Raw genomic sequence first — 20,558 nt, 5'->3', positions numbered from 1 at the left:
GATTACAATAAAGAATTACAAGAAAAAGTAACTAGGAATGAGGAATCTCACGATAACCGATGACTTCTTTCTTGAAATGAAATCTAACACATTAAATCGTAAATTAAATCTAATTTTAAACATGGATTTCTACCTTTTGAAAGCAAACCACGAAAGATAGATGAAGATCCATTTCATCAAATCTCTCCTTCTTAACCTAACACATTTTAATATTAACGCAATTACTTCTACTCTTGAACTTCTACTCCTGAACTTCGCTTCTCGAGTCTGAACCTAATTAAAGAAATATAGCATAATTAGTAATATGGGACAAGTGTAAAAGAAATGAAGTATCCCACGGCGAATAGCCAACGTCTTCTTTCGCAAACTTAGTTCTAACTTAATTTAGCTTAACGGATAACTTTAATTATACATTCGTCGCAGTAGTGAAGGGAGTAAATTAAGGTAGTCCTTGATTTAAACATGAGACAAATCAGAGAAGCAGACTCTGATTAAATAAGAGCGAAATGAGAGGATACAAACTTAATTTAGCGTTATAAGATGATTTAAACTATACGTGGATCGCAGTATGCCGAACAATTATCGGACCAAGAAGCAAAGACGGCGAATCAAGAAAGAATTCCTTGATTCGATAATGAGAGAAATCAGAGAAGAAGTTTCTGATTTAAAAAAAGCAAAATGAGGGTGATGCGAAGCAAATCGCGATCACACCGGTCAGAACCACAGTGCCGAATTACGATGCTCCCTCATCTATAGATCAGAGGATGATCACCGGCGTCAGCGTTCCCCCATTAACTTCTCAACGCCCTGCCATCAAAGAGGAGCGCGGACGGATTACAAAGAAGTAGGATCTTCGTGACAATTATGGCTTTAATGGGCACAGGCCAACCATATCGTCCTTCTCACGGGAACACGCCGGTAGCATGGTACCGGTTCTTGGTCCCACCATCGTGATCTAATGACTCGGTCACATTTACGAGCACGACAGGACTGACTGATCTGACACACGGTCTGTGTCACTTGCATACATGGCTAAGTGAACCGGAATAAAAAGAGAAACAAGCGAAATGAATGAATTAAACTGAAAAACAATTACTCGGCATATTTTTACATGGATCGTACGATTTTGCAGCTGATCGGTTCAGCACCATCCTCGATAGGAACTACTCTATCGGCGATTGCCCTTTAATTTATTTCTCAATCACGATCGATACAATTATTTTGTCGCTAGTAATTTATGAAAAAATGGAGAAAAATTCTGAGGGTGTTCTACGTTTATGCTTGCTGAAATATATCATTGATAATAGAAGTACAATGATTAATTTCAATTCAAAAGAATTCAGTAATATTTATACCTGTTAAATTGTATTTAAAATCTTTACCGTGAATCTACTATGTTATTATAAAGCAAGGCGTTAATATGAAGTTCTTTCTACGAGATCTATCTGTTAGTTACAATGAATAATAAATAATAACAAGTATAAGGTAGTAGTTTAAACAGTAATCAATAGAGTGCAAATTTGTATGCATTTATAGGAAATTTGAAAGTTCAAAGTTGCACGGAATGCGCACAATACGTAAAAACATTCTATTGCAATTCTATTTTTTTAATTACATTCTGAAAAGTCTTAATTTGCATACAGATCCACAGTCTAATAATACTAATAAATAAATAGATACATAAATAAATAGTAAGTAAATTAATTTACAATAAATGTGAAATAATAGTAACGTACATGTTTATAACGCAAATACAATCATTATAATATAAGTACAATAATTACAAAATATTAGTCAGATTATTTCAAAATAATTGTGAAATGTTTGAAAAATAATATTATATGATTGAATTGCTGGGAACCAACACTTAGTTTCAAATATTTGTTGGGAACATCAAATTTCGCAATATTATTTTACGATTTGATTCAAAGATATAAAAAAAGTGTAAAACGTGTTATTTCGCAAAGCTATTTTATAAAGTGATGAATTGAATATAAAACACGAACGCGAATGATGCTTCATCAAGCACAGCCCTAATTTATTCAATATAAAATACAGAAATCACCAGTGCACCTTTATTTCTTTTTACGCAACTCTATATGGGAAATTACATGCAACCACTTTAAACTGCAAGGTCCATACGCAATCATTTTAGTTATTACGAATCAACATCTGGTTGGAACAATGCTTCCAGCAAATTTTTGGGCATTTTTTAAAATCGCAGCACTATGAATATGTGTTCAGTAAGTGTCGCAACGCTAAAAGAAATGCATTCAATCAATATTGCAACTCTAATCCAAAAAATAATTATAACAAATCGCCAGAATTCAACATCGCGACAGCATGCAATTGTTATTCATAAGTGCAACTACAAATTAGCTTAATGCGTAGGACGTCACCAAATACCTGGGGGTTAATAACCATCGCGATTATCGATCTTTGATATTGATTCTATTATCATTTACTTAACCTGATCCAATAATGGAAGATACAAATTTCCAGATTTTAAAAAATTGTGGTTACTTTCAAGTTCTAACGGGTTTAAATTTTTTAATTTTTGTTTCCAAAAATTACTTGAATTATTTAGAAGAATGGTTCTAATTTTTTACAATTAAAAATATATTTTAATATGGAAATGTCTTGTTCTTCAAAGAAAAATAAGTAATGAAAATTCAAATATGAAGAATAAATGGCACTTGAGCAATATTTTAGTCAGAATTAATGTAATCTGAATAAATGAAAAATATTTAACAGCCCTCAGGTAACACATTCGTTGAAGCATGTGTTTTTAAAACGGAAGAAAAGTATTTCAAGATTGTTACTCCGACTCGTGTCTGCCTGTCACGAATTGTTTTATTGTAGATTATTCTAATATTACATTCGCACAATTAAACAAACTTTAATGCTAACAAACGATAATATCAATCATTAGAATTCTAGTTGAAGTTTGAGAATAAAAAACCAGACGAAAATACAAAAAAGACGAAATACATTCGTATGATTAATGTATTAATATATTTTCACTCGCTTTTTTTAACATTCATATTTAATAATTGTACACGAATCAAAGTATTGCAAATTCTATAATTAACTTTAACACTAACCTCACTGGCATTTTTCTCGCCGTAACTAGTTAAATAACTCTACAAAATACAGATAAACAAATTAGATGGTACATTTTTTTGACTGGAAACAGAAACAAAAGTAAATGAAAATTGAAAAACCAATTAATCGGACAATATAGGAATTGATATAAAATTAAATGAACAAAAGAAAACGCATAATTTTAAATCTGGTCATCTGACCGGTTCCCGGGTACGGTTATAATGATAATCGTGACCTACAAGATAACCCTATCCTAGCTAAGAAATAGATACAAAGGAAATGTTACTACCCTCGGGGATGCAAATATATCCGCGATCACTGTACTCAGAAAATTGAAAATTATGTACAATGTGGAATTCATTCATTGTCCGCTGGCATTCCCCCCTTTTTTTGTTCCATTATCTATTTCTGCTCGCTAGCGATCCCCACTAATATTATTTTCAGATATTTAAATATTCTACCAATATAATATGTTTTACGGGGCTTTATCTGAGGCAACTCTCTTTTGTTCTCAAGGTGAACAACACTCGAGTATTGCCTGATATAAAACAAAACAAAATAAAGCAAAAAATGTTCCTCTTCCTCGGTATGTTGTGAGATACTGATTTATCTTAGTATAGAAATTTTTCTTAAATATGATTAACGAAGTAAGAGAGATGGAGTAACTTTTGAAACACGAATATGTTTTAACGAATTGTTACATTCAATTTTATCTTACTATCACGATTACTGATCTGCGGGATATTACTAAACAGTCTCTCGGCTGCTTCCGCATATAATTGTTGGTAAACGTAGCAAACAGAAACCAGAATATAAAGTAATACTCAAGACAAACTTGTTCCAGAGAATTTTGGCGTCACATGATTTTCATTTGGTTACAACAATTGTTTTTTCTTAGAGGTATTATATACTTTGCCATATAAGAAAGTTTAACATTGCATTAAAAAGAAAAATATGCTTTCATTTATTTATTATTGTTTACATGTTTTTGATCCTTTACTAGTGGATCTATCAGATTAGCATGATATATCGGAATTTCTAAGCTCCTCGGACTATATTGCACAAGAGGTAAAATTTACAATGACATAACTGAGAATCAACAATTCTACCATGAGATGCTATACATATACTACGTGCATGCATGTGTGTTTTTAAGTCGCAAAGAAAATTTTGTACGTTTGTCGATGTTGCCAACTTCAATAATTGATTCAAATGTACTTCTTAAACTCGCCACTTTTAATCGTAGAGGGCATATCAAAACGACTACCCCTTTTACACAATCGGTATTTCAGACTGCCAGACACGAAGTCCCATAAGATGTGCAGTCTATTCTGTTTCTCGTCGGTGGTGGTATCTTGAAAGTAAGCTGTGACATGTCCATCACTCACAATGTGAAAGTATAGTAAATTTTACCTGGACTCAAATATAAAGAGAATGAGACCGAAATTTCTTTAAATTGGAAAATGAAAGTCGTTGGAACTACAATAATAATACAAATATATCGCTAAGCACAATAATAATATATTCTATGTTCACCCTTTTCAGACGTTACGAAAAACGATATTCTGATCTATAACATAAAATTCTGTGGCATAGACTAGAAGCGCGTGCACGTGATATCTTGATGCTCTTAGTAAGAATGAAGCATACAGGATACTTGAATCTTCCTAATAACCCAAAAACATGAACTATCGATAATGTGGGGCACTACACTGAAATGATATTGGAGTCTTAAAGGATTTCTCGAGACGAAGATAAAAATCCTGTATTTCCAATGTTTCTATATATATATTTTATTTGTACTTTACTGCTAACATTGCAAGTGACAATATGAAATTATAATGGAACTCTAGCTCTCCAAACAATTAGGTCACGAAAATAAAATGAAAACCAAGTTTACTTTTATATCTCGTCTGCTCTTTCAATATATATAAGAATATGTAAATAAGAATAAAAAAATTATAAAATCATATTCAACAAGTGATACATAAACTGTATCTGTTATTTGCATTGAAATATCACATTTACTTGATTACCATAGTTTATATTCAAGCTGGACCAAATATGGTTCTCACTTGCTAGTGACTGGTTATCTGTAGACTTTGTCTCTGTCCTGTCGGACTTCCAGACTGAATAATCTTCACATTTTCTTTCAAAACACTTGTTCCAGACGTAGAATACAGAAACGTCTGATGTTATTTAATTTTTTGTCCAAACCTCATGATCCTTCAGATCAAGATACCATTTTGGTGCTGTACTTGATGTTATCCTTAATTCAAGAATTTCAAATTGTTAGAAAAAATCAAACTTTGTGTATATTCTATTTTTATTACTGATGTTCATCTCGTTGTTTTGATCCTGAGAGAGTCTTCGGTAATAAAAGCATCTATAGATCTAATAATGTCTTCATCAGTTGGAGAGGTCAGAAGGAGGACATAATGGAGGTGTAGGAATATATTTTCTTAATTCTTTTATTTTTTCTTTTATGTTGCATGAGCAATCTACTATTTTTTCGATCAATCCACAAAAGGGTAACTTCTACTTTAACATGCACAGTAACGGGTAACTTCACTATGATCTCGATTAACTTTAAAGGCAATTACCGAAAACTCTATAGAAACTAGCAATAATTTCAAGATCGCGGAGAAGTTTCCAGTAACCTCAAGGATTCACCGAAAATCCTGGGGAGCTTCCTAGTAACCTCTAACCCACTCGTCATCTCCAGAAGTTACTGAACATTTTGAAGGGATTCCCAGTAATTTCAGTACCGAATTTATATCGAGAATATAGATAATTCGATTATAGAAAATATTATATATAAATTCCTTCGAACGAGTTTTTGTCTGTTAACTGATATTTGTATTACTAAAAACTCAATATATTGTTCGATAGCAAATTATAGTAAACATTTGATAACTACCCAAAACGAATTTATAATTTAACAGAAGAGGAATAGTAAATTATCATTTATTAAATAATCAAATGTGTTTCAAAATATACCGCATTTGGTCTTACTTTAATCAGAGAAACCTTACAGTTAAATTAAACATTTTATATATTGTTTCAGTAACATGTTTTTTCGTAATGTAGTATCTGCAAAATCGAGATGTGTGATTTTAGTAGACAAATAATTGTGCCTTTCAAGATGCATGTACTATACGTGTATTTAAATACAAATGAAATAGAAATCTGTAATTTCTACACATTTTATTGTGTTTGAAGTAATAATTAGATAAATGCAGACATCATTGTATAGAAGATTGCAATATTTAAATAGAAAGTGAATAAAAAGAATTCATTACACGTTCACCAACCCTTATCTTGTAAGTTAAATATTTACATATTGCATTGATATTAAATATATACACATGTATTTCAAAGTAAATCAACAAAAACACACATAGTTAATTATTTAACAAAATAATTGTCGATTCATATTTTGGTTTTGGTAGCAACATATTATTTGAATATCGACGACCTCGAAAAACTGGCTAAGCGAGGGAAAGAATCACATGAACGTTTTCTTGCCAGCCTTGATGATTTTCGTGCCAATTTCTCTCCAGTCGATACAACATTATATTTTATGGAACCGACAACACTATGGAAGTTAGCTTCCCTAGACACTCACTTCTTATATTGCAGACTTCTTCTTTTACCAGCCTTCGTTGCAAAGGAGTTGATGCCTGAAAGGAATGCCCGTCTAATTAGTCAGCTTACATCTTTTCTCATCTCATTTTCGATACTAATTTGCTAATTGTTAATACGGTTACACGTGACCAATCAAAACTAAAAACAAAACACGTGGCGAGAGAAACTCCTATCGCTCCTCTGTTGTCCTAGGGGTCATCACCTGTGCAACAAAGAGTAATTCAGTAGCCGACACTTTGTTTACGTAGAATTTACCAGTGTATTAGAAAATTTGTTGGCAATGTCGGTACTTCAGAACAGTAAACAGAATGTTACATTGTATGTAACGTCTGTACGGATCATAAGTCTATGGTTTTCCAATCGCCACTGTAGATCATGTCAATGCCATATACTTTTGTATACCCAGAACTATAAATCAGATTAAATTGATATAATGATTAATGCAGAAACATTTATATGTATATGTAATAAAATTTTATGCATGCATATATTTAATTATAATAAAAGGTTAAATTGAAGTGTATTCGTGTAATCGTACGAAACAAAAGAAATATCACAACCAATTAATTTTCCATTTATTTATTAAGTATACATTTCAAGTATTGTGTGCGTGTTAATTATTATCGAAATTTCAATAATTGTTCCCAAATAGGATAGATTAGAATGTTCAGTTACCATAAATAAATGAATTCGAATGTATCTTATCGAATTGTAATTTTAAGATAAAAATATGTTTACAATTATCATTGTTACTACAAAAAAGGTGTATTACTGGTGAACAAATTTGTAGAAACATCAACTGTAAATAGTTTATTATTAGTTTTTAAAATATTCCGTATTTTTAATCGTAACAACGAAAATTAAATCAATATCAAGGAAGAAACTCTTGCTATGTGTTTTATAGATTGTTAATTACAGTTTCACGGTTTAGAATTTCTGGCGTATAGAAATTAGACCGCGATCTAATGTATATAAATTAGGTGGAATCGTGTAGAAAACGGTACGTTATGATACGCTTCAAGTAATCGGGTTTGTTAAAGCACGTCTAACATTCATGGTCAATGTTAATAATAATTACTGTTAATCAAGAGTTTATCAAGTTTATCAGGTACCATTACGGTTATATCATGATAATACAAATTGTTTTTTTTTTAATTTTTATCAGTCCTCAAATAATTAATTTTATTGTAATTTCTCAAAAAGTTTATTAGTTGTAACGTATCGTTCTATTCGTTTATTTAATAATTATAAATAATGTATAAAATAAACTTGATAAATATGTTTATTAGATTTCTAATTAATATTTCAAATTAATTTCAATCATTAAATTATTACAATCAAAATTACAACAAATAAATGTCACACATAATAAATCAAAATAGTATTTTATCCTTACACTGTATTATTTCTTCATTGTTCACAAATGATTTTTAATACTTTTGATTATTTAATTAAATTTGTTTTAATTATTTAAATAGGTGTTAATAATTTTTATTACAAATTTATTATATACAGTATATATATATAAATACGAAGCAAAAATTGCAACTAGTTTATTTTATTTGTTCAAGGTTTTAATCTTTATCGATTAGCATTGTAAATTATCCTATGAATATATAGGGAAACATGTCTCTTTAGATTTCAAAAACAGTTTTCAATCATTTTTACGGTATTATATCACCTTAATTCAAAATTCTCGACTTTATGTTCCTCTAATTATACAGTAACTACGGAATTACAGGAGGAACTATAATTTTCAGTCGTGAAGAACATTTTTTCTTTTTCCATATTTCCTTAAAATAAATTTTAATTCCTTATTACCATTCATATTGTTTACAGAACGATTTAAATTATGATTTAGTGGGGGAAACTTTCATGTATCGTATTGATTTACTAAATTGTTCCTCGAATAATTTTTTATAAATAATGAATATAAATAACAATCAATGGTAAAAAATGCAAAATAAATAAGCAACGAGAAATATAATAAGTAAAAATAGTTCAAAATATATTGCATTCCGAGTAATAAACAATTATGATAATAGATCCGCTTGTTGTAACTTATGATTAATACATTATAGATGAAAATTTCAGAATTATATTAATGAACAGTTTTTTATATCATATATATTTCCCTTTATTATTAGCATTCACAAATTTTCAACACATCTAAGAGAAACAATTTTGTGTGCCCATTGTTGTAATTCTACTCCTTATACTATAAGTATCAGGAAAAAACACACATCAAACAAACCGTGTATCCGATGTCTAATAGTAATTAATCCCAAATAGGAAATATCCGTCGAGTATCTTAAATGGCACGAATTAGTTAACCATTCCCCTGCATGTTAATACTTCGTTTCATACAACAATTCCTTGACATTTTCTTTAAAAAAAGTGAATAAATGGTAAGAACATTATGCAAGTCCAATTTCCAGAGTGATCACTAGGAAACAATCCCATACGTGTGACGAATGTCCCAAACAAGCACCGAACATAAATTCATAGTTGCTCGAAAAACATGTGACACGAACGCCGGAACCCCATGATACAAATCATGTGTTCAATATATTTCAACCATATACGACCAAAAGTACAAATTCATCTACCATACTAAACGAAATCTCCCGTTGCAACGAACACAGAATTTCCATAAAAATGGCCGGTAGGGGCCAAGCTCGAGTTCCCATTTAATAAAATCCAAATGTAAAGGAAGAAAAATGGAAGGAGCAGAAAAAAGAAGGGAAGAGAAGCAAAAAGGAGAAAAAAAGGAGAGGAACGATCTTGATCAATACACGAATCGTTTCCTTACACGCCTACGGTTTGCATTCACGCAGCGCTTCTAGGCTAGGTACCAGAAAATACGGTCAGCTCTGAAATGGTGAAGGAATGCCGGGGTTCCCTCTCTCCGCGCGAATGCTGGTACCACTCCTGCCCCCGGCCCTCAGTAAATCGCGTAGAGGTGGAATCCCCACCTCATAGGCAGAAGCACCTGTTGCGCAGCTACCTGTTTTACTCGATCCCTGGATTCATCTCTCTCTCTCTCTCTCTCCCCCCTCTAGTTTTCCCTCTCTTTTCTCTCTCATTCTCTCTTTTCCTCACTACCTCTCTCTCTCTCTCTCTCGCCCCTCTTATTTTCCCTCTCCTCCTCTCTCTCACTCACTCTCATTCTCTCTCTCTCTCGCTTTCTTACTCCTTCTTTTCCCCTCCCTCTCACGGTTGCTCTCTCTGTCAAGTGACTCTCGTTCTCTTTCTTTTTCTCTCTGTCTCTCAGTATCGTGCACAGTGTCACGGCAGTAGGACGGTCTCCCAATCGCGGTGGTGATTCTTCGGGTAAAAGGGCAACGACTCGTCAGGTGAAAATAAATGTCTCCTTATGCGCATCGCACGGAGCCGCGGTGAACAGTTGCGGCCCGTAGTACCCGCGACGGGTTCACCACGGGTAAATTCCTGACGGCGGGGAAACGCGAGTAACGGCCGCCGTCGCCGCCGCCGCCGCTGCCGCTGCCGCGCCGCGAGAACGGTAGAACGCGCGACGCGCGACGCGCACCGACCGCCAACTTGGAAATGCATCGGACAACAGTTTGAACTAGTAGTAGAAGAAGAAGAAGAAGAAGAAGAAGAAGAAGAAGAAGAAGAAGAAGAAAGAGGAGAAGCTGAAGAAGAAGAAGAAGAAGTAGTAGAAGAAGGAGAAGAAGAAGAAGAAAAGGAAGGAGAGGAAGAAGAAGAAGAGGACGAAGAGGAGGCGGAGGAGGAGGCGGAGAAGGAGGACGAAGAAGACGAAGAAGCAGACGAAGAAGAAGAAGAAGAAGAGGACGACGAGAGGAGCAATGGAGGACGAGCCACGGGATACCTGTTTCGGGGCAGGAAGCGTGGCAGGGGCTGTGATCGGTACATTTCTCACGACGATACTCCTGCTGCTCGTCGCTGCGCTTCTTTACAGACAGTGGCGCAGGCACAAAGGTGAGTCCCAGGCTGCCTGGTTCTCGTTTCTCGCCGCCCGTCTCCCAGCGCCCGACTGAATTTCGAAATCCCCGTCCTTCTCTCTCTCCTTCAGTCGCCGACTCTCTCCGACTCTCTCTCTGTCTGGGACCGGCGACTAAGCGGGTCCCGCACGGGGTCCTCCTCTCGCTTGACAGATCCCAGGCGCGGTTAACGTTCGGGGTCCTGCGTGGTTCGCCCCGAGCGCGCTCTATTTGTCCGGTGGAAAATAATCGCGCGGCAACGTTGCCCGACTGGTCGGTTCGGCTCTTTCGCGGAATAAATGCTGTTTTATCATAGAGGACAACGTGATCCGCGGGTGCTCACCTATAACTCGCCTATGCGTGCCCGACGGGAAGAGGCGTATACAAGGTCCGATGGAATTTCTTGCGCAACAAAGCGGAATTTATTGCCGGCCGTTCCCTGGAGCCACGGATAACACGCAGAATACCACGGGGAAACCCGTTGAAAAGACACGCGTGCCCTGATTTTTTCCTTTTTCCACGAAAACGTCTCTCCTCTCCTCCCTTCTCTGCCGTTCTTTTCTGCCTTTTTTCTCTTTTTCTTCTTTCTCGCCCCGCCTGCACTTTTCTCTTTTCGACCAGCTTCTCGGTTGGTTGCGCGAGCCGAGCAGACACGTAGGCATCGGCGGGTATAATTATGCAAAGAATTCGCTTGCGCGCAACATCCTGTGGATCAGAATGGGACGTGCACGTCGGGTATGCGCGGAATGAAACGAGAGACGTCGGGAGCCAAACGATCCTCTCTCGGGGCTTCCCCGTTCGAAAATCGCGGCCGGCCAAACATCTCCCAGACGTCGCCGTCGAGAGACTCTCGTAGCCCGGGGAAAAGGGACACCGCGCGTTTATACGGTGCACAGCGCCGATGATCGTTTTCGCTCGCTCGCGACGCAATTGATGCTCGTGTCCACGCAAAAGGCAGGACCTTGGAGTGCCACCGGAGAGATACGATGGTACACGAAAGTCCGCCTGTCGAGGTGTACGTTGGAATCTCTTGCCCGTTGAACGGTGTTCGCCGCACGCACGCACGCACGCACGCACGCACGCACGCACGCACGCACGCACGCACGCACGCACGCACGCACGCACGCACGCACGCACGCACGCACGCACTCGCGCACGCACGCCACGGTAAAATGTGTTTCCTCGCGGGAAACGCGTTCCCGTGTCTTTCGGATCGCTCGCCAAGTGATACCAGTTATCGTGGCGTTGTTTTAGTGGAATGCGACGCGCGTACGGCGCCGAATACACACAGTGACGCGTTCCCGATGCGATGGAACGGGTGAAACCGTGCGGAATCGTTTCGGTCGCGAGATCGATAACGCCGCTCGATGCGAATTTCGATCTCCTCTTTTCCTTTCGATGATTCTTGCCGGGTTATTACTTTAAAGGTTACCGATTTCAACACGAAATTCATCTGTTACTTCGAGGCTCTTCGCGAAAGTTAAACTTGTAGGGGGATCATGCTTTTAGCTTTGAGAATCAGTTGTGCGTCAACTGTTGAAGGAATCAAAGTTTAACCTGTTAACCGTGAAATTTCATTTCAGAGATCTCTGATAATGCTTGCTATGAAATCGAATAATGAAGTGTGTACTCGTCTAACGCTGGCCAAATGCACCTGTAATATGTTCTGACGAAAAGCTGAAGCAAAGCAGAGAAAAATTACATGTTTATCTGAAAAAATAAATAATTTATCGTTCAAAGAATCAGTATCATGATTTTAAACGAGATGATAGGCATTTTCGTGACATTGTTGATATTCAAGCGTCTTTAAATAGGGTTTACAATGAGTGTCACACTCGTCACGCGTTCATTTCTTTGGGTATTTTACAGTTTGTTCCGAGAACTGTAAGTTTGAGGCGGAATTTAATTGCGCCACGAGTAGGACAGAGATTTTCCGTGCATGCGGTGTCAGAGAAACAACGTAAATTTTGTTATGAATTGAGAATATAAAATAGTTTCGCGAGACGTGAGGTTCGGCCAGTGATTCTCAACTTCAACAGCCGGTTGACGTTCCTTTCGGCGCAACGTAACCGTTCCATGTGTGTAATTATACAGACATACTACGTATACTTTGGCGGTTAACGTATAAACACCTTTCAAAGTGAACAAGTTCGTTTCAAGTTTTGTTAGTATTGACAATTTCATTTTAGAATCGATAAAAAAAGGTTCAACTTGTTAGGTAGAGTAGTATGGTCGATTTTCTTTGAATAAGAATATTCTTTAGAGTATTACAATATTCAAAAGATATACACATAGCTGAACGACGGTATTAGCATAAAATGATTGTTATGATATAAATGGTAATTAGTATTCGCTCGATAAGAAGAAAATGTGGATTTCTTAATGAAAAAGAATACGAATGAATTTTGGACCTTCGCGTAATATTTCGAGTTAGTATATTTTACGTAAAGTTACAGAAAAATGTTAACATTACAACAATTAATTTGTATTTGTTTAATATTATTGGTTCCAATTATTTTCCATACCTTTAATGAAATAATATCCATTCCTCGTATTAAAGATATTATCGTGGAAAACTAATTACCTGGACAGAAGACAAAGATTCCGATGATGTATTAAATTAATCTCTAATGAGGACATTCTTCGATGCGTAAAACTGCTCAACCTGTACAAGTTAAAAAAGAAAACTATCAATCTTTTCTGCTCACTAGAATAAAAGAAATCGAACTGTATTCAGGACAAGTGATTCCAAATTTTTCAGTTGAGTGTAACTATTACAAAACTTGATGTAAAAGCGAATTTTCCGACACGTTTATTTTTACGTGTGTTTATTCCAGTCTATTATACAATATTCCAGTTTATTATACAATAAGAGACAGCAATGTAAATAACCTGATATACGAAATAATATCGAAAGTACGTTTTCTGAACATTTTGTAGATGTCCAATCACAACTCATAGTATAAAATGCAAAATATAATGCATCGTAATTTCTTCAAAGAATTCCTAATTAGCATTGTTAAGTAGGAATTCGAAATTACTAAGTAGTCGATTTTTCCTGTTATTCGATCAGTGAAATAAGAAACAGTGTATCAGTAAGCGAAGAAGTAAGATAAAAAAAAATAATACTTTTACATAATATAAATAAATTATATGGTATTGAAGGATGTTTGTGCATCTCGAAGGAAATCGTTCGTGCTCAAAATGAGTAAGGAAAGACAAGAAGGTTTTGCGTGAGAAACTACAATAAGGAATTCTGAATTTTAAAAAAGTTACTGTTTTCTTTTGATAGTAAAGTTCATTTATTTATACTGATTTGGGAAAAACTAAACATATAATTATATATTTAAATTATTTAGGTTTAGATATACCGCAGTAAAATCTATTAAATAGTACAGAAAAGAAAAAATACATTTTTTAAGGAATACAACGTATATTTTTCGCCAGTAGAGCATGCATAATACCATTCGTATAATTTTATTAAAAAATGCATGAAACAAAGTGGAGAAGAAATTAGAAGTTATATTTTATAACAGTTATAATTGAATTAAAGAAGGTACTTGTCAAATTATGTAGAAAGAAGAAATTATTGAAGAAACAATAAAATATTAAAAATTTATTTATAATTCTTTATGGATATTATTGTTTGAATCTACTGATACTTTTGAAAATTATTTTTGCTATTATTTCGCGTATGAATTTATTTATATTATTGTTTCTCATTGTATGTTCACCTAGATACATAATCTAGATACATACATAAAGAGGTATACTAACCAATTTGCTTATTAAATCAATTTTTTAAATAGCTATAGAGATTTATATCTTAATTTTTAATATCATGGCATTAAACAAACATATGTTTGTTCAGCACTGTGTTTAATTCGCATTATCTACATTAAACACTTACAAAATTATTAAGATTTTTTGTTGCGTTATTAGCATGTAACAATATGCTCCTTGTCCTATTATTACAAATATAGTTCCGATCAGGAACTGTTAATAGATACTAGAAAAAAAAGAACGAATTTCGCCTCGATAGAAAAATTTAATGATACTTTCGGAAGTTCGCGTGAAAGTATTATAACAGTCAGAAGAATTATTCCGAGATTGAACGTCATGATTAAAAATGTACAACGCTTTTACGTGAATGTAACTTTAAAGGTAACGGCGATTATACACGGCAACCTACAACCGTGGAAAAGATGGTTCTATATGGAAAAAACTTGGAAACGTGCAACGAAAGTTTTTGATTTCAGGCCTCATTTTCGAAGAATTCAGTTTCTACGAAATTTTATTACATATTTTTCACTTAGTTTTTCATGTTTCTTTTACACTGGGTAATTACATGACGTTTTATAATTAATTGTCTTTTCAAATATCGATAGTGGGTATCTGTTATTGTTCAAGAAGAATAGCATTAAATCGTGAATGATGTTTACAGTAGAAAGATCCATTGTAATCAGACATTTTTCTAGTATCAGTTCGTACATACACATTCATATTAGGTCATATGACTTGATATTGATAAAGATACACTGAAAGTAGCAAGGTGACCATTTTAACGCAATCGCCGTTTAATCTTCGAAAATCGTACGTCTCTGAATGCTTCATTTGATTAGAAGCTATCATAAGAAAAATATGTAAGTAATCGATGAGTAAACATTTCGATAGCTGCGTTTATTACAATTAGAATACCTATTATTGAATTAAACGGGGACGTAAATAACCAACGAAACGCTGAAAGTAATAACACCGTGTAATTATATCCGTTGAAAACGATGTTACCCGGTATATCGAGTTACCGCACTCTGGATAAATGACTCTCAAGATAATCAACACTCGGATAATAGAGATTTTATTGCAATTAAAAACGATTTACACAAAAAATCCGGCAATAAATTCTATTGCTACTTGAATATTGACTTTAAACAGTTCTAGAAATAGAATCGTATACTTTCTGCTTACAATTATTTCTACATAATTATTCATTTAATCAAATTTGTTTTATAGAAACTTCACTTCTTAGACAGTAAATATTTTTACTGTTTCTGATCATTTTCCAGTAGTTTGTTATATCAATTCAACTATTCTTAAAAACATCGTGCATGGATATAACATTTAAACCAATGGACTTGCAAATGTAGTTGTCATAATTTCTGTCAGCAAGTATTGAATTATAGAATAACATGTACAATGTTAATTTTGAAAAATCACAACATTAGGTTATCCCATAAGTAACGTCGTGTCTTATCAGGTTTTGTAGGATACGTCGAAAATGGCGTTAAAGAATTAATCGAAGAATGGGAAAGGGTCATAGCAATGACAGTTAAAAAAACACAAGTGTACATTTTTTACACTAGAAACTAGCATTAAAAGAACAACATACTTTATAGGATGACCTAATATTTGTATGTTGATACTGCTTGTGAGTTCTATGAACGAAAGGAAAGTAAATCGTTATCGATTGTTTCAAGGCTCTTGACGAATTTTTCCTTGAAAATTCAGTTTTCTGTGTCACGTGTTGTTATCAGGTATGTCGGAAGTACTCAACCAGTATTACTATACGCAAGCAAGAGATTATAACAACAGTTAGAACGAACTGTGTAGGTAAACTAAAAGATTTTGTGACGTCTGACGCAACTGATGACATTGATGCCAGATGAAAATACATACACGCAGTGCTTCAGAAAAGAATTCTACAATAAATATGGATAGTACACATGAATGGGTATAAGAAACAATGAACATGATTCGAGAAATTGAAATAAGTGTTAACATCTTAAATACAAAGTAAAAGTGTTTTATCGTTTCTTACAACTTGTACATTTATACACCTTATATGTTAGATGTGTACATGTTAAAGTATATATGTTAAAATTAGTCGCGAGTGCAGAATTCTCTAAATTCTATTAACTAATTATAAAATGTGTTCGAAGCATTTAGAAAATACGTTTATCCTAATTATTCTAAATGCTTATAAAATGCGTTTTGGGGGTTTCTAAAATACCTTTCAGCCTTTAAATTGTTCTACTTACAAGATATCAGAAAAGCATTCAAAATATAGCACGAACAATTCGCTTCTAGCCCGAGCAGATATCTTTAAAAGTAAATTTTGTAACATTATCTAAGAAAAATTGTAGTTGCTCAGTTGATTAATCGACGAATTATGTTACATTGAATTAATTAACATATGCTCTGTTGCACTATTCTAGAATTCATATCCTAAATCTAACATTCAATCTACATCAAATATTTCTACAAAAAAGGATAATATTAATAACCATTATAAATCATAATGAAACCTAATCATTTTTATTAACTCTCTATATTGACTAATGTTCGACATTTAGGACAAAAATTATTTACAACACTTCGAATGTTCTGTTTTCTATAATTCTCAAAGCAAGACAAAAATAAAACGGCAATAGAATTTTCTTCGCAAGTTGAAACAAAATCTCCATAATAGCATATTCATTCGGATCAGAATAAAGTACAGTAAGAACGTGCACTTTGGAAGCGCCAGAATGGAATGTATAATTCCTGGTATGCGTGTATGCGGCGTGCATACACTTGAACAGGAATCACCTTGCTAAACATACTAAATAAGTATAAATCTGCTCGATGATGTCACCGTTTATGATGACATAAACTACATAATAACGAAACCGATGAGCCTTACACTACGTTCTCGCGAAACTTTCAGAAGTTTTCGAAAGTTTCCCAAGTAAGCGACCATTTCAAATTTCAAACATGGTGGCGTGCCATTTTGGAAATTCCATTTTTGCCTCGACAATGGAGCAAAGTTATTAAAAAGCAAAGGCGAATATTTTGATCAGAAGATATATGGTCTCTTCGTAAACGAATAATAAATTCATTAAGAACAACTTAATTTCTTTGAAAAGGATTAATTAATTATAATAAGTTAATTATATAGATATAGTATAATACGATATGCCAATGAAAATTAATTTAAAAGCAATTCGTTTCTACGCCGAATATAATATTGTGTCTATAATTTGCGTAAATGAACACCGATAAGCGTAGTGGCGATTCGTGTACGAGTATCTATGTAGATATCATTCACTCGAGACACACCTAACTCTCGGCAGTTCTCCTACCACGATAGAACTCCGCTTTCTTGACGCTTGTTAAGACTCATCTGCATATGAAAAATGACCGTAAATAATCTCGAGTAAGCAGAGCCTCACACAAGCACCGGTCAACATTAATGAAGGAAAAATCATTTTGAACGTGTGCATGAAAATATTGTTCGTCGAAAATATTATTAATCATTGCAGTTGACTTCTGCTAAATCTCGATTTTTTCCGTTAATGCAATTTTCGAGATAACTATTAGATAGAATGTGCTACAGAACATATTGAATAGTAATTTGTTTATGACTTCATGTGTAATCGTTAAAGGTTACAGACTGGTATAAAAATCTGTTTTCAATATATTTGCATTAAGTGTACACTTTGTTTCATTTATACCTGTAATATTCCACGAGATCTGTACTATGGTAATTATATGTGGCTGTTACTACATAGTCATTGTTGCATGTTTCACTAACAAGTATAGACATAGTACGTAGTATAAACTCGATGACCTATTAACCTGCATAAAAATATCGTTCTATATTATCTGTAAACAAATCTTTCCTAATAACTAGCTATTACGTTTGATATGCTTGTATGTTTTCTGATTCCATGTTTTCCATTAAAAATGCAAAATTATTTTATTATGGATACAAGAAGGATGGAAACTTTCGAAACCTTCTTGGTTAATCATATAGTTCATTTTAGAAATAGAAACAATATTCCAAAATACTATGTTGATGTACTAAAACGAAAATTTATTGTCCAAAATGAAGAAACAAAGCACTGAAGCATTTTTTAAATATATTAATCTTTTTCTTTCATTTACTTTAGTTTCCGTTCTGCTTATTACAACAAAAGAAAATCATTTCAGTAATTTGAACAACGATACGAAGTTTCATTGAAATTAATTAAAGAACGAATGTTGAAAATATGGAAATGGCTCAATGCGTGCGATCAATTACTACGTTAACACTTCACTTGTATTCAACAGTATTTTCGAATAATCTTAACTTTTCTTTTTCATTCGGTTAAAGATTTCTAAACATAATTGTACCATAATACCTACAGCACTATATGTTAAATGAAAATTTACAATAATTACGAAATGTATATTACAAAACAATGCAAAACAAGTGTAACAATCGAGGATTTACAGATTAAACGAAAAATTTTCAAAAATACCGATAGAAAATAAGAAAAAGTGCAATTTCTACAAGGAAACAATTAAAAAACAAATGTTTTCGTGTAGTTTCATATGAAATATAAATTTTTCAGGGAAACACTTGGTACTCGTGACAGACCCAGAGATCGTAGAAGAAGCCTATGCTTTCGACAATCCCTGTTTCAAGGATGTCACCACAGCGACGACCAATCGAACCCGAGAAGGTGTGGTATCTATGGCATCCGGCGACACTCCAGGTAAAGATTCTGTACGATGGTCTACATCTTGGACGTCCTTGGGTCTAGGATCAACTAATCGCAATGATAAGCGAAAAGCTCTCGACGATTCTTACGTTGGTGTAAGTAGTCTCCTTTTCTAAATTACACTGTCTGTTGGGCTTTTAATGAATTATCCTTTTATTTTGTTGGATTTTTAATAAATTGTACTTTTATTTTCTTGGGTTTTCAATAAATTATACTTTTATTTAATATATAAAACGCATTTAGACAAACCGCAAGACATGTAAGATATGATTATAACGTAACAACAAAAACGTATCCCGAATAACAAATAAACTACAATATGCTAAATACGTCGATATATATCGATTCGTACACACTTTTCTAACACTGACCAATAAATTGAAATTTTATTTGTTTTTTATGTGTTACGACATGCAATAGAAAATACCTATACATTTTTGTACGGTACATGTGAATATGAAAATCTTTTTCTTACGTTATAAATTTGAAGATAGAAATTTTGAAATAGAAGAATCAAAGTTTCAAATTTTAACATTTTCTCTGCGTTTAGAAGCTATGTGAACGATTCTTGCGGAATATAAAATGAAATACTATGCATTTTTATAACATTGTATACACTGAAACGTGTATAAATAATTATTACTTATATTTTAAGACATTTCATTTTGGGAACAAAGTCGATTTTGATATTCAAAAATTTGATAATCTTTCCTAAATAAAATGATATATATTTTTATATCATTATACACGTTTAAACATGTTTCAATAACTGTTACTGAAATGTATACTATGCTTCATGACTTTTTCCTTGTCATTTTTTTTCGACTTGTCAAGATCAACAATATCTTTTTAACAAAAGTATCGTATTCTATTATTCTATTATTCTGTGTATAGTCATTACTATAGAATAAAATTCTTGTAGAATCACTATTGAATACATTGCATAATTAAATATTGGCTTCACTACTTTTTTTAATTAAATGGAATAGAGAAGCTAATTGTTTAGTGAGCAAATCATTTTCTTGTGATGACTAGCAAAGACATAAAGAGACTTCTTAATTCTTTCTAAACGAAATGACTCATTAATTCCTTTTTATTTGAATATGTTTCGTCGAATTAACTATCGTTAAAAATTGAGAGTGTACAACCGATTGAACATTTAAGAATATCAATATTTGTATACAAATTTTCATAGATAGATATTCATAGATAGATAATTTAATTCTAAATATTGACGAGATTATAACCAAATGATTTTTTTCTGAAAAATATTTAGCTCTTCACAGTGAACGGGAAAACTTCGCTTATATCCTAC

At 33.6% G+C, this 20,558-nt stretch overlaps 1 protein-coding gene across 1 annotated transcript in view; it reads left to right on the top strand.

The window, feature by feature from the left end:
- The first annotated feature begins 10,437 nt into the window (after positions 1 to 10,437).
- Positions 10,438 to 20,558, top strand: part of LOC116432340 (uncharacterized) — a 29,042-nt gene continuing 18,921 nt past the window's right edge. Inside the window, exons 1-2 of the mRNA XM_076368186.1 lie at positions 10,438 to 10,716; positions 19,094 to 19,338. Coding sequence (XP_076224301.1) covers positions 10,584 to 10,716; positions 19,094 to 19,338 — 378 coding nt within the window. The 5' untranslated portion in view covers positions 10,438 to 10,583. The remainder of the gene's footprint in view (positions 10,717 to 19,093; positions 19,339 to 20,558) is intronic.

The sequence above is a fragment of the Nomia melanderi genome, chromosome 6 (genome assembly GCF_051020985.1).
Source record: "Nomia melanderi isolate GNS246 chromosome 6, iyNomMela1, whole genome shotgun sequence".
In the NCBI taxonomy this organism is placed as follows: domain Eukaryota; kingdom Metazoa; phylum Arthropoda; class Insecta; order Hymenoptera; family Halictidae; genus Nomia; species Nomia melanderi.
This window is presented reverse-complemented; position numbering and strand designations above follow the sequence as displayed.